This window comes from Gobius niger, assembly GCF_951799975.1.
Source record: "Gobius niger genome assembly, chromosome: 1".
Lineage (NCBI taxonomy): Eukaryota > Metazoa > Chordata > Actinopteri > Gobiiformes > Gobiidae > Gobius > Gobius niger.
Window position 1 is genome coordinate 41,933,865 of NC_136852.1, and position 23,295 is coordinate 41,957,159.

Consider the following 23,295-nt stretch of genomic DNA (forward strand, 5'->3'; position numbering starts at 1 on the left):
TGACATTAGTACATTTGCCCTTGATTTGAGTAACGAATTTCAAAGAAGTATATCCACTGTGCAAGATCTTTACCCCATGGATAAAGCGGGGACTAAGGGGTTAAATATAAACAAATGTAAATCTGAACAAGAGGAAAATCGTTGTATCTACAGTATTCAAAATCATTTTCGACCACAGACATGAACTCAGTCATGAAATTAGCAGATTATTCCAAAAAGTATACACAATCACAATATGGCTTTTGGAACCAGTAGATGGCAGTAGTGCATTGTGGTGAACCAGTTAGTCTCCTCCGCATGAATAAAGCACATTGTTCACTTATTTTCAAGCAATAAGCAAAACCTATCAACCCTCCATGTCATCTCCGTACTTCAGTTCAGTCTACGGTCACATTCACACTAGCTCTCGCGGTGCAGTACCTTGTCGTCCATGTACTCGAGCCACTGCAGGCCCAGGTTGGTGACGATGCGAGGCGTGCCGTCGTCCACCGGGAGAATGTCGATCTTGAACTTCTGTGGCGCCGCCGTCACGATCTGAGACAAAGAGAGAGAACAAATACATACATTTCAATCCAGGTGTTTGAAAGTTTGAAGATTGAACAGTCAGTCCAGTCAGTTGTTGCAGCTGTATTGATCATAGTAACAACTTGATTGCAGAATATACAGCTGCAAATGCTGAAATTGCTAAAACAGTTTAAATGGTAAAAACACATTTATGTAGCGCCTTTCTACCTGCTTTAGGCACTCAAGGAATCAAGGAACCACTCACCCATTCATTCGCAGACACTGGAGGCAAGGTGGGTAAAGTGTCTTGCCCAAGGACACAACAACAGTGTGTTTAAATTGCATAAACTCGTTCATTTGCATAAACTGATTCATTTGCACACAAAAAATCATTCCATAAACTTACTAATTCCATAAACTGGTTGAAATTGCAGAAGCTGCAGAAATGACTGAAAGATCTAAGAGTCCCTGATTTCCTATAAAAATCAATGGGCAGAATTCCCAATCCCATAGAAAATAATGGAAAACTGCACAAACTGTTGTGGTAGCCCCATTATTAGTACCGTAAATGCTCTAATATAGGCCCGGGCCTTTATTTACTCAAGGGCATCTAGGACCAGGCCTTTATTGGAACCAGGCCACAATTAGAGACAGGCCTTAATTTCTATTTGAGCAGAACGGACGACCAGGAAAACAAAGAAAAACGAGATTTGTGTCCATTTGCACCTAAAATATTAGGTTCATTTATTAACATTTCAAACCCTCTCCCAGCGGCTGGAACATTGACGCCTTTTATTTTGTCGGGACAACAGGAAGTGTTTCGTTGCTGTTAGCGAAGCTTTGACATCAATGTCACTGCAGGTTTCTGTTTCGTTTTTGCGCGGACCGGATTATTTGCTGTTTTCTTGTGTAAAAGGCGAGTTTAGATGGAGCGTTTGTGTTTGTGATCGATCATGAGACTGACCCGAGAGAAGACGAGACGCTCGCGCTGATCGGAGGAGTTATTTTGAGGCGTGGGACTGACCTGCACACGGAGCAGCTGGACGTGCTTTGAAGACGCGATGGTGACTTTTTTAAAACCCTGGAGGGTCACACAACATTTGTTGTTTGCCCTGTTTCCACAAAGAGTCACAGGAGGTTTGAAAAGTGGCTAAATCTGTGTCAAAGTTACGCTCGGATCAGCTCCTCCGCAGCGTCCCCCCCTCGGCCCGGGTTCCCGTTTGTTTACTTCCTGCACGTGAGTTTTCATTTACACCAGCATGAGACAAATTCCTAGCATGGGGAATATTTCAAACGCTATAGTTTCTAATAAAAGCCTCGGCCTGTTTTAGAGACCGGCTTTAATTTGACTCCGCCAGCCGCGAACCCGGCCTCTGTTAGAGACCCGGCCGCTAATGGAATACAGGCCAGTATTAGAGAATTTATGGTATATGGGAAAAATTGGTGGAATTACGGTCGATTGTGTAAAAAATTCTCCCGAACAAAACATTTTATGTAATAACTAACGGAAATCGCTGAAACTGAAAGCTGTGAAACGTGCTGAAATTCTGAAAAATATGTAAAAAATAAAGCTAAAGAAACCAAAAGTATTGACTTGATTCCACAGTCAATCAACTAAAGTGAACTTCAGCGAGCTAGCATTACCCACTATTATTGCTTAATAATGTAATATACAGTATATAAATGTACTGAGAGAGTTGTCAGGTTCTGAGGGCCCCGTCTCTACTGTAAACACAGGCTTGAGACTAGACTGTGCTCTGTGAAATCTTCAGTAACAGCAGTGGTCCCTCCCCAAGCTTTACCTACTACAGATCGAACCAGACTGGAATATCTTCCATGTGCTGACGTTTTGGTCACGTTTCTGTAGTATGGAGTTTGCTGCGCTCTTTAATACTGGTGCTGGACCAGCGGGACCATGGATATAATCGGGACATAGACAGTGTTTAACTCACAGTGGGAGAAACAGCTTCAAGTTTGTCCTGCTAGAGATGAATGAGATCTGTGAGGCCGTGTGCGATGTTAATGTAGAGAAGATGAGAACAAAGAGGACCCGCTCGTTGGAGACAGCACTGTCTGTAGCACAAGTAATGAAATCAAGTACTTTGACCACGGGATTTGGAAAAAGAGTGAATGTGGTTTGTTGAACTCTGCAAACCACTTGGCAAAATCACTGAATATTGGCGTATAGGGCTTTTTCTAAGACGACGTTTGAAAAGCCAAATCGTCAAAAAGGCCTGACAGGAAATCTCAACTGAAAGAGCGAATGTCAGAGTGAAGTCGAGGAGCTGAAGGTTATTACCAATTGATTTTTTTTTTTATCACGTTTTGAAATAGCGACTCTCGGCTTCGAGCTGAACCCGGGCTGATCCCGTCTGTCACCGTTAAGGCCAAGTCTGACAGAGAGAGAGCGTGAGCAGGAGACGTGCAGTTCTTATTTAATCACAGGGCTAGAACCAGCGCAGAGCTTCTACTGGGGGAGAAACAGTGCTTAGTTTGATCCCACGTTTGGTGTAGCGCATTCCACCAGTTTTCAATTGTTCAGGGTAAAGGATCCGGGAACTATTTAGGAGGAATGTGGCAAAGATTCGAGATGATATAATGGTGTTTACTTCGATGTGTCTTCTCACCAGACTTTTTCAACCTATATAGTGAGTGGACGATGGTAGGAGGTACAAAAATAAACAACTTCACCTCTTAAACCCCACCCCAACCGAGCACATTCTCGCCAGTTTGGCCTTATCCAAATCTGAAAGCTTCTTGACAAAAAAGTGTCAAAATAGCAACAAACAAGAGCCGAAAAAGTGACAAAAATGTGACAAAAAAGTGACAAAAATGTGATGGTTGGACACATAAAAAAGCCAGAAAAGAGCAACAGAAAAATGACAAAAACGTAGCAAATAAAGTGCTCGATTTACTGATCGATCTACGCTCCCACCCTCACCTATGTTCATGAGATTTGGGTAATGACTGAAAGGATGAGATACAAGTGGCTGAAATGAGTTTCCTTCGCAGGGTGGCTGGGCGCACCCTTAGAGATCGGGTGAGGAGCTCAGTTACCCGAGAGGAGCTCGGAGTAGAGTCGCTGCTCCTTCACGTCGAAAGGAGCCAGCTGAGGTGGCTCGGGCATCTGTTTTGGATGCCTGGTTGCCTCCCTTGGGAGGTGTTCCAGACATGTCCTATTGGGACAAGGCCACATGGAAGGCCCAGGGCACGCTTGGATCGGGAAGCATCTGGGCATCTCTGCTGAGACTGCTGCCTCTGCGACCCGGCCCCGGATAAAGCGGAAGAAGATGGATGGACGGATGGATGAGTTTTTTTTTGCTTTCAAAAGAGGCGTTACAATAGGCATTTAGATTTGGGTAAAGCTGAACTGCAATCAAAGTACCATTATTTCAATATCATATATCACTTGTTATACCTTGACACCATGGGCTTTTGAGATCTGTAGGAGTTGTTAGGTTCAGATGCATCTAATTGAAATGATTTGATCAATTATATAATGGAGTAATTCAGGAGGAAATTATTTTAGACAGAGAATGATTGATAGAAAATGTTGGATGTTTTCCAACAGGTCAAAATACAAAAGGCCAAAGTTGTTACTATTTTACACGTGTCTTTCTGTTCACAAAATCTTTTAAAAAGCCCTATTTCTTTGATTTAGCAAAACAACTGTTCCAATCAATTACTCACCCATCTGTGGACAAAGGTCCTCACACGTAAGTACTTATTTTCCATTCATGTGCTCGTTTTTGGCAAAGTTATAAAAGCAAAATTAACTGCACGAACATGACGCATCCTTCATGCGTCAGGCTTATAATAGCATTTTGCACAAGTGATAGTCAAATAAACGCATGCAGCTCCAAGTTCCCGTGCATGAAATCCACAAGGGTCTTGTTTGTTTTGGGTGTGGGATAAAACACATCATTTCCAGGTCAGAGTGTTGCACGTAGGTGTCTTGACCAACTCTAACTCTCTTGGTAGAAGTTTCACTGCGTTGCAATTGGAGAACCATGTGCCAAAAGGAGATGCTACCATTGGACAGTGTTTGCTGCAACGTCATTCTGTAGTTTCTCAAAGCATTTCAAGATGGCGGTCCACTGACTCACGAACTTCAGAATCTTCCTGTTTTCCATCCATCCATTTTTCTTCCGCTTTATCCAGGTCCGGGTCGCGGGGGCAGCAGTCTCAGCAGAGATGCCCAGACTTCCCGATCCACACACACCTCCTCCAGCTGTTCTGGGGGGACCCCGAGGCAAAACCAGGCCAGGTCGAAGACATAGTCCCACCAGTGTGCCCTGGGCCTTCCACGAGGCCTTGTCCCAATAGGACATGCCTGGAACACCTCGGCTAGGGTAGGCTAGGCTCTTACGGTTTTAGTGCAAAAAAAAAAAATGTTTCTATCATTTACGGACCATAATGACACACAAGAATGTAAAACATTGTCTCAAATGTCACCGAGGACATTAGCGCCCTAAGTGCAAAAATGAGGAAAAACATGCCAAATATCTTTTCGAGCGACAAAGCGATGTAAATGTGGATGTTTGCAGCACATTTTTGTGAAAGTTCCCGAAAATACTGAGATATTCGCTTTTGCCCGACCTGTACCTCTTTGCCGTCGTCCTGCACCATGAAGAGCAGGTTGGTGGAGTCCGACACGCTGAAGGTGAAGCGATCCTTCAGGGAGTTGGAGCCGTCGTGGTTGTAGCTGATGCGGTTCTGGTAGACGTCCTCCATGGTGAAGGAGCTGGTCTGGCGGTGGTGCTGCCCGTTGTGAGTGCGCTCGATGCTGCCGTGCCGCGGAGCCTGGACCACCGTGAAAACTATGGAGTCCGCCTGAGGAGAGAGGAGGAAAAGTTAAGGTTTGGATCGACAACTGCTGAAACGGCCACGTTTTGGTTTAGGAAATAACTGATCCACCATATTTGTAATGACTAGCTGACTTTATGCAAGTTGTTACTATTAATGTGACCTAATGACTGTCATGTGGACAAGGATATTGAGTGTAGAAAAGTCCAGTGATCCTTGTTTAATGTCCAAACCCCAACCTGAACCGAGCACACTTTCTCCAGAAAGGCATATGGGATAGGATATGGGCATACTCAAAACCCCAGTATCTGTAAAACCTCTTTTTCAATGGAGTCCTGTTAGAGGCAGCAAAAGATACAGACTTTGAATTACATACATGTTATATACACATGAGAAAAACAGTTACAATGTAAAAAGGTCGACTCAAGTGCTCTCAATTTGAACATGACAAATTAAAGTGGGACAAAAATACAGACCACATCACAAAAAAGGGTCAACAGAGACAATATGTTATGAAGAAACCGGTGTCCTTTCAGGTGGATAAAACCATGTTGAAAATGTTTTACAATGCTTTTGTGGAGAGTGTTCTGACTTTCTGTATCATCTGTTGGTTCGGGGCCATGACTGAGGCGCAAAAGAACTCCCTTAGGAAAATATGTACAGTCACAAGCAAAATCCTAGGGTTGACGGGCCGTGGTTTGTTCTTTGTATGTTGTCAATGTTTGGATCTGTCTGCTGTGGTCGTCCTTGTTTTTTTTACTCACTGAAAATGAATTTCCTCACAGGGACAAAACATATTTCTACTACTACTACATGTTCCATGTAGAGGGAGCAGAGTGAACAAAAGCCCTTATTCCCAGTTCTGTACGGGCGAATGGAACAGTGAGCAACAAATGATCATTTGAACGCAAACTGCAAGAGCCAACACTCCTCCGTGAGATTAAATTACAGATGTAAGAGGGCAGTAGACCAAGCATGGCCTTATAAATTAGAGTATAAAAATGACCCAGCCTCCTGGAGGGCAAAGACGGCCATCCCACTGGAGAATACAGTTCACAATGATGGGTCAAGGCCCTACAGTCAGTGATGAACCTCAGAGAAGCCTGATATACAGTGTCAATCTTATGGAGACAATGAACTTCTGGTGAAAAAAGTCGAGAGGTTTATTGCCTGTTGTGGAGGGGTGGGCCGAGATCCTGCAGATACGTACACGCCCACATCTTGTTACTTTCTCTTTCATAACGTACTAAAGTCTCCGCTGTTGGAAGCTACGATTTACCACTGCAATTCTTTGACTATTTTGGAAGTGGCATAGGCAACTTTAATCAATCTTGAACCAGGCGTTTCATAAGGATTTGAACATATTTCACGAAGCTTTCACTGACTCTTTTAAATCTGCCTATTGCAGTGTGTTCACCACATAATAGTAGCTAACTTTTTTTTCTTTTTTTTGCAGGAACTTTATGCAACAGCAAAGTCCAAAAAGTCACAAGCTTTTAGCAATAATTTCCTTTAGTAAAGTTCAGCCGCAGTTCGACCTGTCCCTGCGCAGAACAAACGTCTCGCTCCCGTGAAAAGATCTCCGTTATTACTTTGAGGAACGGGGAAAGGACAGCGCGTCTCCGGAAGGGAAAATTACCGCGGCTCGAACCCGTTTAGCTGCTTTATAGTCTGCTCCCAGCGTTTACCTCCGTGTCTGCGTCCGTGGCCTTGAGCTCGAACTCCGTGATGGTCTTCCTCACCCCCTCCTGGACCCTCATCCCCGGGACCTGCAGCAGCGGGAGCGAGTCGTCCACCGGTTTGAGGGTGATGTAGAACGTCTGAGCCACCTGCCGAAAAAACACAGCGCTCATTAATAATCATAATGCATTCATCTTACATAGCGACTCTCCGGGAACTCAAAGTCGCTTTACAATTCCTTGCATTATTCATTCACCATTAGTTGTTACTGTAAAGGTGCTCGACTTTATGCATTTCTGTGAAAGTGACCCTGAAAAGCAGAGGGGGGAGTAAAATGCAAGTGTCGAGTCCAGTTGTGAAGGTCCAAGTCCCAAGCAGGTCATGGAGTCGAGTCATTAAAATGTGTTTATAATCTACTTGAAAATATGCAACAAGAGCTTGGACTTCTGCAGGTGCCTGTCTCTTTCTAACGTTTTCCTGTCCTTAATAAACGTTTATGAATCTTCACCTCTTCACTCACTGTAGAAAGAAACACACATCCTCCTGCCTTTTTCCCATTTCCCATTCCCCTTATTGTGAAAAACTGGGATGCTACAAATATGTTAGGAAACTTTGACTGAGTTTGGACCGCAACTTGAATTAACTAGCTCCCTCTTTCATTGTTTCTAATAAAAACTGAGAGCAGTAGGGATTGGACAAGAATATTCAGTTAATATCTAACCCCAATATGTGTTGGTGGGTAACTAACAGGGACGGCTGGTACATGGGCTAGGTGGGCTAAGCCTCTTCTGTCTCTTTTGACAAGAGAAGGAAGAAATAGTATTTTTCATACCATTTTACATACCATTTTTATATCATAACCAATCACCAAATGTCATTACTGTGTATAATTATATACTCATCTGATCACGAATTTTAGGAAGTAAATAAGGGCTAGTTCTGATTAGTCTCGAGGACGCACACAAATATGATAGTGATCGATAGATGGCAGCGCTACACGGTCCCGCCTCCAGCACATACACACACACACTTGGCCCTGAGCCTATCACAGAGCAGCTCACCACGCTGAAGACTCTGTGTCGGCCTATCGCAGAGCAGCTCACCACGCTGAAGACTCTGAGCCGGCCTATCACAGAGCAGCTCACCACGCTGAAGACTCTGAGTCGGCCTATCACAGAGCAGCTCACCACGCTGAAGACTCTGAGCCGGCCTATCGCAGAGCAGCTCACCACGCTGAAGACTCTGAGCCGGCCTATCGCAGAGCAGCTCACCACGCTGAAGACTCTGAGCCGGCCTATCGCAGAGCAGCTCACCACGCTGAAGACTCTGTGTCGGCCTATCACAGAGCAGCTCACCACGCTGAAGACTCTGAGCCGGCCTATCACAGAGCAGCTCACCACGCTGAAGACTCTTCATTGGTCACTGTCACTCGCACGCGGTCTCTGTACACACTATGGAAAACTAGCAAATACTGGTGGATCATTCGGATATTCTTTGTTTTGGACGACTCCTCACAATTTTTTCCGGCGACGCAAGATGAAGTGAGGAAGAAATAATCATTACTGTGGGACATTTGAGAAAAACAAATAAATCACAAAAGCCTGTTTACTTGTTTAATATATCTCCTCCTGTGTAAGTTAAGTCAAATGCGTGTTTTAATAAGAGGAAGCTTTAAATCCTGTTCATTTCATGGAATATGTAAATAAAACACTGACTTACTCATATTCAATTGCCACTTTCGTGAAATAAAATCATGATTAATACTCTTCTCCATCAAACAAAGTCATAATTACAAATGTGTCCGAGTCAGGACCGTCCATCAGACTCTTATTCCTGCTTGTTTATGCGCACCGTGTTTTCTGTTTAACGCAAAGGGTTCGCTGGAACAAAAGGGAAGTGCTATAATTACCGCACAATTGGAAAAGTTGTGCGTAATCACGTTGTTTACAGCAGCTGTTTTATTCAACGCCTAATTAAAAACCTCTGAATCAGAAGTCGCTGCCCGGATTCGTTTAGCTCTCATTAAAAAGCCAAACACAGCCGATCCCTCGTGCTTTCAACTTTATGAGTTTTGTTTTGGCCTGAAGCTCTTCCTCCTGCAGCCCACACCCCGACTCGGAATATCCACAACGACATAAACGGCTGATAACCGGGTAAATACGCGGCAGCGCAGACGTGAATCAGCCTTTGACCGAGAGTTGGGAAGGTTCCAGTCGGGCGCGAAGGCCAAATATCCCCTGGACACGGAACGTCCCGGTTTAAGCCCGGTCTCGGTCTGAGCGCCGCTGTGTTTAGAACAAATTAGCAAGGCAGATTTCTACTCGAGGTCAGAGAGGCTTGAGTGGGCAAAAAGAACTGGTGAGTCAAATGCATTGTCAAGGCAAGAGCACAAGGAAAGTTTTTTATTTTCTAAACAAACAATGCAAAGACTGTATAGCATTTTAGACTCATCACTTCATCATTCTCCCACAGACCAGTCTCTAACCCACTGTGTTTTCAAGTTGTCAGGTTAGGGCATATACGTTTGGCAACAGAGAAAACTTTTAACCAGAAAGTCATCAGTTCAATCCTTGCCTGTGCAGCAGTTAGTTAATCATTTTTTCAGTCATGTAGCGTTCTCTCATTTAGATTCCAATTTGGGGCCCGAAAACTTTAGCACAGACTTTAAATTAGACGAAGCATGCCCTCAAATAGCCGTATACTCTTTTCCAGCTTGCACTTGCACACCATACACACGGGTGCATTGAGTTACCTTGTGTATGAAATGCGTGGTATAAATAAACAGGCCTTGCCTTGCCACGCTTGTCTTGATAAATGATCCCCTGAGTGTTTACACGCGCATTCATGGCGGAGACACTTTGGGTTCCATCTTATGTTTCTAAATGCAGACAATGGTGTAACCTTTTCCTCCTTGGAAGGGCGCGATGTGAGATCTTCCAGCTCCAGACCTGGTGCAAAGAGTGGGCTGGACAAACACCCACAGCCAATGGTGATGTTGTGTAGAACAACCTTTTTCTCCAATCGGATTCTTTCCGCAGTGGTGTGGGAGTGGGGGTGAACACGTGCTTTTGCTTGTGTTTGAAATGACTGACCGGACACAGACAGTGTTTAACTCACGGTGTGATAAATAAAGTGTTTAGTTTGACCTGATAGAGCGTAATAATGATAAAAGCCTGTAATGCTAAAGGAAGAATATGAGGCAGCGCAATGTAAACGAGGGAAAGAATGTGAGGCTGCCACAGAAGAGCAGCTCAGTGCTGCCTTTTAATAATACACCTCAGTCGACCTCAGGCGCCCTCTAGTGCTGCCGCTGTCACATAGCACAACAGCTGTGCACAGGCAAGATGAAGCGTCGCTGTTCTTATGCCAGGCTGCAGATCGGGCCCTTCATATTCATTTAAAGTGAGACTGCGCCATTTTTAGCTCCCCTAGTGGCCAAAAATGTGTGTATTAATGACAAAGAGTGTATTAGCCCAAGCACCAATCAATTTCCTTCAATTATAAAACGGTTGGAAATGAGTTTGTATTCTCACTTCAAGTGATGCAGTAGCTCAGTCGCAGCAACAACCGAGTCCTTGGGTAACAGCTACAAATATCTGATACAGAACCAATGCCTGTTTTAGCTCTCACCGTTTTACCACGTTCAAGAAATATCACAGAAATAATTGATAATTATTGGTTTATACTGAATATCGGCAGATACTGAAACCCCCAATATCGGTATCGGTGTTGGAGGCAAACAAGCTGGATCGGTGCATCTCTACCTGCGGCATCTGAAGAGCGTGTTAGGAGCGCGTCTAGTGCTGTATATTGACCCAAAGAACTCAAAGTTTTCATCATATATTTGGGTCAAAATGTACACGGTGTTGCGTTTATCGCTACCTATTATTGTTGAATTGTATTTGCTGTTCATATTTTAATAATATTATATACTTATGACCATGAGCGTAGACGGACACTAGGGTTGTGCCGTGTGATGGATGAGCAACATCACGATGGAGAGCCACCATCGTGATGCCACGCCGTTTTAAAATGACGAGATGGCTCTCACATCGGAGCTAGCATGGGCACGCATGGGTTTGGATTATTCTCACGAAGAACTGAGAGAGGAGAGAGAGGAGAGAAAGAGGCGGTGCAGGAGGTACGAGGTTACGAGCTCACGGACTGGGCGGCGCGTGGAGCGGCTTCAAAAACGTGAGCTACGACGCAAACGTGTACATATTGTCCCGTTCACCCATGGTTTCTTAAACATTGTGTTAAAATTGAGCAAATGCAAATAATAAGCTCCGATTTACATTTGTATTAGTGTGATAAGAGTCTTGGTATTGAGGAGCCGATGACGTTCTCCTCTCAGACTTTATGCACGAGTTTTAACACATTTCTGTTGCAAAAGTCGTGTTCCGTGACTCTGTTCAGATCATGTTTAGTTTAGGTCCATTTTTCCTGCAATCTCACATTTTCCTAACATACATAGTAATATGCAGCTTCTATATAAGCTATGTAAATGTCCTTAAAAAATGCTTATAATGAGAAATGAACGATATCATCGTCCATCACGATGGTTCACTGTAAACATCGTCAATGGCCAATTAAGGGAACATCGCCCAACCCTAACTTAAACAGACTCAGAGGAAAAGGTGACCATTTTCCTTGTACGACTTGTACAGGCAGCACTTTAGTTCCATATCGTCACTGTCACAAACCGCCGCGTGCTTTGAAATAAACTCAAACTACAGTGGAGCGTTGTCGGTGACGGCTCTTCCCTCAGGGCTCCAGCGGCTCGCGTAAAGACGAGGCTCGTTTGTATGCAGGGTGAGCGACATCATCATCTCCTCTGCACCGTCCCACCGCTCGCACTGGACGTCCGTACAGGGACACTTACGCAACGCCGGAAAATTAGCAGTGCTTCATTACATTCAACGACAACGCAAAGGCTTTTAGAATGACCACGACTGCTGGTCTTCAGGGAAAGTCTGACATTGATAATGAGCGAGACGCCGCAGGTGAAGAGGAAAAAAATATAATGTAGAGATTTACATTTTTACATTTTTGGATTACCGACGTAGATATGAGAGAGAAATGTATTGCATGTTTTCTGTCATTTTATGTTTTCATATAAAAATTAGGCAGCATAAAAATCTGAGACAAAAACTAAATAATGGCTAAAGCCCAATGTTTAAATGTATGGTTTCATAATTGCTACAGAGTTGCTCAGAGGGGATCTTTGGGTCTTCTTTAGCATTTGAAAATAGAGGTCGTCCAATCTTGACCGACCGATATTCGGGTATTTTACAGACCGAAATCAGGACCCCCACTGTAAATTATAATGAGTATTTATGACGAATTTAGGCGCATAGCATTTAAAATACTGCCTTCAATCAAAAATACAAAATCAAAACTGCACTAAGGGGCCCTTCAGTACGCATCCCAAAGCTATTCGAGGAAGAGCGAACCCATTCACAGTCAAAAACAGCTACCCGCAGTAGTGCAGGGCAGAAGTGGAACCTAATGACCTCAATTCAGGCCCCTCAGCGTGAGAACCACTAACCACTAAGCCACTGTCAGACTGGGGTCTAGGACGACACTAAGCTATTTCCCCCCCACTTTTTAAAGCAGCACTAAGTAACTCTTGTCCCTAGAGGCCATAAGCGCAACTGCAGGTGTCGTAGCAAGTTGAGATTGAATCGATTAATTGTCCGTGAGAGTAAATACTACGCTGACAGAAAAGGCGAAGGGAGAGCGGGATATTGTACATCAAATTACACAATGGAAATAATTCTTTTCACTGAAACAAGGCTGTAAATACTGTTTAAAGTGGAGCTAGCCCGCAGTTAGCTTTGCCCGTTAGCCTGCTAGCTTCTTCTTCATGATTCTATTAGTGCATATTGGTGGCTCCGGTCCGGTGGCAGTCAAGTAGCAATTGTGGTTTTCTGGCCAGAGACACCAGGGGGCGATGAAAGACCCTCCAATCATCCCATTAACACTTGTATCACCCCACTTGTATCATTAAGGTAAACAAGTTACTTAGTATTGCTTTAAAATGGTAAATGATCCCATTCTCTCACCTCTGGTCCCTGATCCCCAGTCTGGGAACCACTGATTTAAAAACTAACTGAAAACTGCAACTGACTGTTATTTCTGTCTCACCACTGACTGAGAATTAGCCCGACAATAATTAGTTTCAAACAGTGCCCATTCAGAGCTCCTGAGAGCCACGTGGACTCGACTCCCCTCGGCTTTGTTCACTTCTGTTCGCCAAACTACTGTCCTGATATGAGCGTCCTCTGCCCAGAGCTCAATGAATCAGACGAGAAAGTTTGGAGTCGGCAGGAGCTGCTAAAGTGGACAGACATTTTTTCGTGTGTTCCTCTGACCTCGTTGTTGCCGTCGGACACCGTGAAGGAGAACTGGTCCGAGTGCTTCTCCTCTTCGCTGGTGTGGACGTACTGGACGCTGCGAGACGCCAGATCGGCCTGAGTGAAGGAGCTGATGCGGGAGCCTGCGAAACAACCACACAAAAAAGACATTACGATCGTCCTTTTAAACAGGGACACTTTTGAAATGTAGAGATATCAATTTGAAACTTCCGCTGTGGATTACAGGCATAAATATGAGTATGTATTGTAAGTTTTTAAGCTTTTATTGCACCAACGTTTCATCATTTTTATACTCTGACATGAAAATAAAGGGAGAAAACTAGCTAAAAATTTCAACATTGAAATTCAAATCTATGTTTTCATCTGCCGTGTCTCGCCTAAAACGTGTTGCTGTGAAGATTCTCTTTTGTTCATTTTGTTTCCAGGTGAAAGTGCAGGGGCCAAAATCTTCCGCCTGGCGCAAGGACAGCGTTGCTCCAAACGAGACGGGCATCTTGTCTATGCGCAACTGTGGCACTATTTGACTGCGCCACTAGAGGGAGTCGCTTGTAAAAAAAGAGGTTGACTGAGCCGTGGTTGATTACAAACAGCACTGAGCGCTGCTCTCCTATTGCAGATCCGCCCAATGTGTTAAGAAACCAATTTGGCCCCAAACCTGAAAATGAAACTGGTTTGTACTTTATATCTAAACACCTTTATCTCCAAGTGAAAATACTATCAATCATCGCAATGCCTGGTGTTCTTCCTTAGTGGACATGTCTAAATAATGTGAAAATATAACAATAATAATAATAACAATGCATCGGTTTTATATAGCGCTTTTCTGGACACTCAGAGACGCTTTACATTGCATTATTCGTTCACTGCATACTCGGTGGTGGTAAGCTACTATTTTAGCCAGAGCTGCCATGGGGTAGACTGACGGAAGCAAGGCAACCAGTCTGCGCCATCGGCCCCTCCGACCACCACGAACCACTCACTCACTCACGCGTTACATTCTCTAGGCTTCCTGGTGTTCCCAAACGGTCTCCCATCCAAGTACCGACCAGGCCCTTCCCTGCTCAGCTTCCGAGGTCTGACGGGATCGGGCAGAGCAAAGGCGGTGTGGCCACGATATGACACGACATATAATATAATATAATGAAATGCAGGAGAAAGACCTTGGCTTGGGCTCCTCCTGCTGGCAGCTATAGGAAACGGCGTGGTTAGCAGCTCCAGCAGTGCGTGATCAACACACTTCGAGCACAGAACGGCTCAGAGTCGATACTGTTGGATTATGGGCTTTAAAATGTGGAGGACAGTTTTTCGGTTTGAAGAACGATGCAAGTGTTTTCAGGAAGCACAAAACGAGGCACTCACGGCGTAGAAAAAGAAACAGCTTTGTCTGAGGAGTGACTTAAAACTGCGTGAATGTTGTGAAATATTACTCCAGGTCTGTCTTTGACGAGGGAACAATGTTAAAGGGTTTAAACCTCAAGAAAGACCATTTTGCATGATATGTGGTGCTATGTAATTGCACGAACACGACCCAAACAAAAGCTCCTGTTCCCCACCGCCGCGCCGCTTCCTCGCCCCGTCCCGGCCGCGGAGTCTGGTTGGAGGAAAATGGTTGTTCTACATAACATCGCCATTGGCCTTGGGAGTCTGTCCTGCCCACTTACAGCCCACTCCAGGTCCAGCTCCACTCCAGGTCTCTCCAAGATCAGGCCCTATGTGTTAAGAAACCAATTTGGCCCAAAACCTGAAAATGAAACTGGTTTGTACTTTATGTCTAAACACCTTTATCTCCAAGTGAAAATACTATAAAGGGAATTTTGATGACATCACTTGATCAAGGCCCAAATCATAAGCCTTGCATTTCTTCCGTTTAAATTCATACAACAATGCAAAACGACTTTGCTGTCATCGCCCTTAAAAGCGAATGAGTCATACTTGGACATCTCTGACTCCAGGCAGAGGCGTTTTAATACAAAACTCTTCCCTCCTTCATGTCAAAAGACGAATACTGCTCTGTCTCGGAGATGTTTTAATTGCGATGCAGAGAGAGCGGCTCGTCAGAGTGAGACGTCGCTCCCTCGTCTCATAATCGCCTCTTTGTGCTTCGACAAACACCGTCGATGCTGGGGGGAAAACTGAAAGGAAGCAGAGCAGCAGCAGGACTAACGCAGCAGGACGAAACCAGGTCCAAACCAGGACAATACAAGGTTTGAACTGGGAAAGCTTTAGGACGAAATAAAGCCTCAACTTTGACTAACCAGTTCTGAATGTGGTCGAAGGTCCGGAACACACTAGAGGATTTTGAAGACTATTGCGATTTTATAACGTGATACGAAGTGTACAAACATAAAGACGTTTTTCCTACAATCAATAATCTCTCACTCGTCTGTTTTGAAAAGTGCGAGACACGACGAGAGACCACGCAGGTCCTGGTTTTTGTACAGATTTGCTTCACGGGCGACACATCCAAACTCAGGACTCAGACAAATATGACGTAGAGGAGGAGAGCATGCAAACTCCACAGACAGGCCCCCTACAGCCGGGGATCGAACCTGGGACCTTCAAGCGGATTTGTTTGCTCTTCTACAGCGATGTGCATGTGAAGAGGCAAGCTTTTGTAGGGCTGCACAATATATCGCAAAAAATAGTATCGCGAGATTAGGTGACGCAATATCTGTGTCGCGAGAAAGCCACAATATATGGCAACATCACTAAAGTCTTCATCTGACTGAGATTGAGAACTCAGCCAAAAACAAACATTGCATTGAAGTACATTTGTAAAAGTTCAGTTTTAGTTAAACATTTACTAACTTAGTTACACTTTGTTCTTGTTTTGGTCCTGATGTGGTCTTTAAAGGGGCTAGATGCAAGTTCGTGATTTTATACTCACTACTGCCATCTCAGGCCTTACGTGTAACTGCAGCTTCTATATTAAGCTTGTGCATGACGGCAATTCGGACCCGAATTAACACCTTTTTGAGTGACAGTGCAGGATTTTAGAGGCAGTTGTGGTGAACAGGTCTGAGCTCATTCTATACATCAGGACATGGCTGGAACATGTGGGGGGAGGAAAATACATAATTTTAACATTTTTAAACTCCGTATAGTCCCTTTAAGTCTTCTTTTCACACAATTTGCTGAAAATCTAGTTACTTACAATTTGGGTTTAATTATAAATTTTGTGTCTAGTGAAATATCGCTATAATATCATTATACATTGTTCAGTCCTAAGTTTTAGGGTTTTATGTTGTACTCGCTACTGCCACCTCAGGCCTTACGCGTAACTGCAGTTTCTATATTAAGCTCGTGCACGACGGTGCCTTGTGCCCGAAGTAACACCTCTTTGAGTGACAGTGCAGGATTTTAGAGGCAGTTGTGGTGAACAGGTCTGAGCTCATTCTACACATTAGGACATGGCTGGAGCAAGTAGCGGGTAGAATGTACATAGCTTTAACATTTTTAAACTCCGTCTAGTCCCTTTAAGTGGTGATAAAATAATTCTGAAAAGTCAGCGTCATTCTAATGTGACAGCTTTAGATTGAGGAGCGTGTCTGTGCTGGTGCTGACGGATTAGACCCGCTCTGCCTTCTACATCGCATTTAAGTGGCTAAACTTCGCCTGCGTTTGAGCCCACGGTCTGATATTATAGATGAGGGCTACGTCACTGAGAACATTAGCGCCCCCCTTTGGGTGAAACAGGAGAAACTCTCGTCCATTGAAATGAATGGGCAAAGATTGTCAGAGAACATATAATTCACATAGGAAAAAAAAGGTTTTATTTGTTGTATTTACTTATGGAATGTGCCATGGAAGTGATCTGTTGCTTTAGACAATTCAGAGAAGAATCTACTTGCTGCTATTGTTAACATTAATGTGCAATTAGACTCATAGAATCATTAATCAGGCCCAACACTGGGCACATTTAAAAAGTCTGCATATTTACCGGTTACAGACACAAGGGGAGCTATTTCCCCAATAATGAGCCTTGACAGAGAGCAGCAAAAAGTAGTTTAAATAATCTTCCAATCGTCTTTTGACAGTGAGTTGACCCGCCTGTAATCAAGCACGGACATTTTCCTGTGGTCCTGATCACTGTCACAGAATATTTTATCCCCACAACGGGAAATGATCCCGGTTCCCCCATGCACACCAATGTAATGTTTAACTCTCGTTTCCCCAAAAGGAGGGCGTGGCTAAATCAATCAATCGTTTTGGAGAAATCTATTTGGGACGTGCAACAAAAGGCTCCAAACTGGGACCGTCCCGGGTAAACTGGGATGTCTGGTCACCCTAACCTGCACATATAGCAGCCGTCAGTGTTATGACATTATCACCTGGGTTGTTGGCGTGCTCCAGATGCCCTAACACGGGCTGTTTGGTGACGTGGAACAGCAGCTCTGACGGCTCGCTGTCCTGGTCGCTCGCCGACAGCTGCAGAGTGGTGATCTTCTTCATGCTGTTCTCGTCCAGGACCAGGCCTTTGTTCACCAGCACCGCGGGGGGCAGCCGGTCCTCTGTGAACAGACGGGACACTGGCTCAGAATGAGGAAGTCAGAGATTCAATCAGTGTTTTAGGAATTTGGACTGAGGGGTTTTGGTAAAGTAATTCAGCATTCAGAAAGGCATTATTATTTTACCTGAGCGTTGATATTTTATAATTTGAAATAATATCTGTAAGAATAAAATAGTGACTGTGTTCAACAACATTATGGTTGGATGACTATCAAAGACTATTTTCTGTAGCAGAAATACTGTTTTAAAGAGGGGGTATTATGCTTTTTTCAATCACATAGCACCAGTCTATATCACAATGATGGCGAAACCTTCTGTTGGTCTGTAAATGCAGTCAATTAGAATAACTGCCTTGTATAAAATGTCTCTCTCAAAATGGCTGTAGTGAATGTCTTGAAATAGGCCTCTGTCTCTTGAAGAACCTCTGAGCCTTTCCGACACTCCCCCTCCACACGCTGTCTGTGGCATCAGTGGGGAGGGGGTTCTGCTGAGGAGCAGTGGTTGGTTACTCGGCTGGTGACGAAAGCTCGGAGGCGTCTCCAGGAGGTGGGGGCGTTCCTAGGAGGACTCAGGCAAACCTGTCCCTAAAATGGCCGCCATCAGAGTTTTTACAGATTACTCAAAAATACGTGAATGTGCCAAGGCAACACTTCAGGCATGTTTTTAATGAGGGAGTGACATAATAACATGATGTAAAGCTTGAAAAAGTCAATTTTGCATAATACCCCCCCTTTAACGTATAATGTTGCAGATAAATGTACCTTTCCTTTCAAGATTGAGCGGGACTGTAGTAGAAAACAAGGTTGCATTAATAGAAACAACTCACATAAAGTGATGTGATCATTACAACTTTACATTACATTACAAATGTGTCAGATCAGTTATTCTTCAACAGCATTTCACAAACTAAACACAAACACTTGGCCGCTCCAGCAGAGGCTATTTTGTTTTATTAGGTGATCTAATCAGAATTTCTGTCCCAGCCTTGATTAGTTGGCATTAGCATTAGCACGCTGTCGCTAGCAATAGCATACTCTTGCTAGCCGCGGCATTATGTCCGGCGAAAAACAATTGAATTCTCCAGGTTCTAGGCTTTAAAATGACATACAGCAGGTCCACTTCACAGATTTAGTTGGTGAAAGTTGTGTTTTTAAAACGGTGAGCGCCAAAACAGGTATCAGATAATTGTAGTCGATACATGATATTGCATTTTTTCCGGTATCGACTCCCACATCCAACGCCAGTATTGGATCGGTGCATCCCTATTTATCTTAACAATATTTACGTAAAGAAATAATAATAAGAGAATGTCCATGAAACACACGGGCAAGTGAGGAGTTTGCCTGGAGCTCCCCCTGCAGGCAGCAGTGGGTATGACTAAACAGAAGAAACAACAGTGTAGTCATTGATACAGATTTGAACCGAACTGCTCAAAACGGATCCAATGTTGGAGTTTGGGCTTTAAGAAGTGCTACACTGGAGCTACAGCAGGTGAAGAAGAAACAACCAAAGTGAAGAGGATTACTCAAAACTGCGTGAGTGAAGTGAAATCTGACTCCAGGTCTGTTTTTGACGAGTGAACAAACAAAGTTGTAACATGGAGCTGGAAAACGTCACATTTCTGGCGATGTCCAGTTTGAAGCGTCACCACGGGACAAATAGATTTCTCACTTTGGCCATTTTACGCTTTTAAAACTGCTAATTACTTTGTTGGAAGTTCGGATTCAGCCTCTTAAGTTCCATAAAAAGTAGAAAGAAATGACAAAATTCCCCGTGTAAGTGGCCTTCTCAGTTCACTTAGTATTCTGTGGGAGCGCGGGGCTTTAGCGAAAGTCTGCGGGGACGGAACTAAAGCTCCAGTAATGGTCTTGTTTTGGCCTAAATGAGTCCGGGATCATCAGAGTGCAGCAGGAAAGAGAGATGAGAGAGAGAAAGCGTGGCTCGAGCTGCAGAATGACTCAAGTGTATATATATATCTGTCTGAACATGAGAAGAAATCAACTACTTTTCACAAGGTTTGTACAGGTAGTAGTAAGTCAACCTGGATGTTTTAATGCCATATATATTCCCAAATACTACATTTTAATGGCACTACTGCAACTAATCTGGATATCCAAAAGCAAATTCAGTAGCAAAAGCAGAAGGAATTTAAAGTGGATTCTTTCCTGAACGGGCAGCCAGTGAAGAGCTGAAGATGGGATCCGGGCTATTATTCATGCTGCAGAGTTCTGGGCCATTTGTAGTTTATGCAGGAGTTAGTTTCAAAATAACACCAAGGTCTCTTACTTGATGTGAGGGGGTTAATGTGGTGTTGAGAGAGTGAAGGTGGGAGAATTGGACATGGGAGAATTGGACAAATGGCCTCTAAGTGACCAATATTCAACATTTTCCCCCATTTTAAAACCATGATAAATACCATGATAATAACATGAAACATGTAAAATACCCTCCAGTGTCATACCTCCCGTGTGTTGAGGCCCTTTGGCAATAAAAAGAATTCAGCAATGTCATCATTTTTTAAAGAAATGTTGGTTTTAATGCTAGTTTGAATCCAAATAATGCTTCTTAAGTCATTGACTGCCAATGACGTCTATAGATGTCAATTAGGTTTTTCAATGGGAACAGCTGCAGCAAAGCCTTGAGCATGTCTGGTGTTAAAGTCTTAGTTGTGCTGCCTAATGCTGCCACCTAGTGACTCACTAGGTGGAGGCATTGCTATTTCGTTTTCTCAGCTTTTTGGTCAGAAAACAGCATTTTGGGTGATTTCACCTATTTCCTATGTACGATTACTAAAGAATGGAAACAAACTTTTTTTTAGATGAAAGAAGAGATTCTAATCTTTCTTTTGGTGGGTTTCGTGTTGACATAGACCTAGACCTACATTTTCTGTGGGTCTTAAAAAACAGTCAAAATTCTGAAAAACCTCTGACAGTGGGGTGCTCTCTGATTTGAAAATGACTGGCAGTCAATGAGTTAATGACATTCCAGGCCTTTATTTTGGCACCGTTCTTTTAGTACTTTCTAATATTGCAACCCTGTTTCATAACCTAACCAAGTCAAAGCTAGAATTAATTAAGACATACGGTATGGAAAATTATAACATTGTTATAACATGACTATTTTGCTTCAGTCACAAAGGTAAATACGCTTACGTTGTTGTTCTATGTCAAATTGTTGTTGCCTTTATCATAGTTTATTTTAATTTCCTGCATGCCCTTATAGTCTTATAGTGTTTAATAGTTTATCATTTATCTAAGTTATGTGTTTTATGTTTCATGTTTCATTTAACACAATTAACACTATTCTGATTCTAATTGATAATTGTGTTTATTTATTCATTTTTAGTTTGTTTGACCGTTGTTTAGCCAGGAAGGTCCCACTGAGATTAAAAATCTCTTTTACATGCGAGTCCTGGCCTGAGAGGGGAACCTGTTGTACATGTTTTTAGTGGTAGGGGAAACCAGAGTACCCGGAGGAAACCCACGCAGACACGAGGAGAACATGCAAACTCCACACAGAATGTACCGTCAGCTGCACCATTTGTTAGCGTGCCGTTAGCTAAAAATGATGAGAAAGGGAGAGAGTTGTACCCAGGACGCTGATGTAGAAGGACTGGTCGATGAGCTTGTTGCCCTCGGGATCCACCAGGTTAAACTTGAAAGACAGACTTCCTCCTTTCTCTCCTTTCTCGTGGCTGTACTGCACCAGGCCTGAGAATACACACAGAGTTAACTTTACTTTTGCAAAAAACATTTAAAAGTTTACTACATATTAAACATTCTTAAATATTTGCCTGGACCTTGTTTTTGTGTGAAACCAACCCAAACTGTTACTCTGGAGCCCTGGCATAAGACTGTAGCCATGATCTGATTTCCACCTGTTATCCAAACCCAAGGAGAAAAGCCTCATTCCCACCTTTGTTGACGTTGTCCTGAGTGAAGCCGCCGACCTGCCCCTTCACCGTCACTCTCTCCTCTCGGCCGTCGAGGCTGAGCAGCAGCTTCCCGCTCGCCGGCTCTTTGGTCAGGACGTACCGCAGCTTCACATTGTCCGAGTCGATGTCCGTGCCCTTTAGATTCTGCTCCGTGATTTTAGACGACGTGCCTGCGGCAGACAGAAAGACGCTCAGAAACTACAGCAGCAAAGAAAGAGAAATGCAATGAAATGCCGACTGGCAGTCTCTGGAAACCTCTCTGCGACCCTGGTTGCCTGTGCGCTCACCAAATCACGTGTCTGGAGATGTTGATGCTAACGTGACAATGTGACATCTAAATCACGGTGACGTCGTCTCAGTTGTGGAGATGTCTCTGTGACTTTTCTGCAACGTTACCATTATGTGGTGTCTGACGGGTCTCGGAAACATTGCAGCAAAGTCACAGAAACGTCTCACAGGTTGAGGACAACAAACAGTGTTCATGGCATCGCCGCAACTGCTTGAGACCAGGCAGTTTCAGTTTTTTCAGTTTCAGTTTAGTTTATTATAAATATACAGTAAAAACATGTACACATTCATCCATGGAATAATGCATATTCATAAATGGAACAACCTTGAAGCAACAGTTAGCTTATATATGGGGCCCAAGATAAGACACAATATTTAAAAAAAATGTTTTGTACTGATGGCAAAAGTATAGTTTAAAATGTTACGCAGTGTGCCTTTAAGCAAACTAAACATTGTTACTTTTAATCTCTCATCAATAAATCAATATCATTTGTGCTCGACCTTGCCTTTTTTTCTCTCCCTTTTACAAGAACAATCCAACATTAACAAAACTTTCTAGACAAGTTATATTGATTTGACTTCTTTTGCCCTGTAGAAGTCAAACTACAGCAGCCTCAGAGGGTCAAAACTTCCTCTGGTTTGGAGCAGACATTTGTTAATTCATATTTTGCTGTTTTGCTTTTTTTCCGCCTCAGATTGATGTCGACGATGCAAACACAGCCAGCAGTGCGGCAGCTGCTGAGTCCCGCAGAACTCCACAATAACTCACTGCGGCTCTCAGGGCGCTTTACATTTTACAAACCACAGACCAAGTCGTGTTCTTGCACTTTTCTAATTATAAAGTTCCGTGGTTCGGGAGCAGAGGGGGAGTAAATAATGTATCAACGAGCAAAGCACTATCATTAAGTTACATGACTGTTACAGCACTTTGTAATAGGCTTAATGCAGCGTGGACTTCTCTGGAGGCCTTCACTTTTACTTTGTTGTTCTCGTCGCACGGAAATCTGTCCTCTGCCTTTGACCTGTTCGTCAACGCCACAGGGGCCCGTCTCCAGAGGAATCAGAAGCAGTGTTTCGTCAACAAAGACTAACAATAACGGAACAGTGACAAGATAGAAATAGATCTCTGGTGACTAAAACATAATGAGACGTTTATAAGTTTATGTTAATTAGGGATGCGCCGATACCGATACCAGC

General features: G+C 43.6%; 1 protein-coding gene across 1 annotated transcript in view; it reads right to left on the bottom strand.

Moving 5' to 3' along the window:
• fras1 (Fraser extracellular matrix complex subunit 1) overlaps positions 1-23,295 on the bottom strand; it is a 421,086-nt gene that overhangs the window by 21,920 nt on the left and 375,871 nt on the right. Inside the window, exons 44-50 of the mRNA XM_079566634.1 lie at positions 21,792-21,980; positions 21,467-21,586; positions 17,699-17,878; positions 13,365-13,489; positions 6,999-7,139; positions 5,110-5,337; positions 421-534 (exon numbers count right to left, since the gene is read on the bottom strand). Coding sequence (XP_079422760.1) covers positions 421-534; positions 5,110-5,337; positions 6,999-7,139; positions 13,365-13,489; positions 17,699-17,878; positions 21,467-21,586; positions 21,792-21,980 — 1,097 coding nt within the window. The remainder of the gene's footprint in view (positions 1-420; positions 535-5,109; positions 5,338-6,998; positions 7,140-13,364; positions 13,490-17,698; positions 17,879-21,466; positions 21,587-21,791; positions 21,981-23,295) is intronic.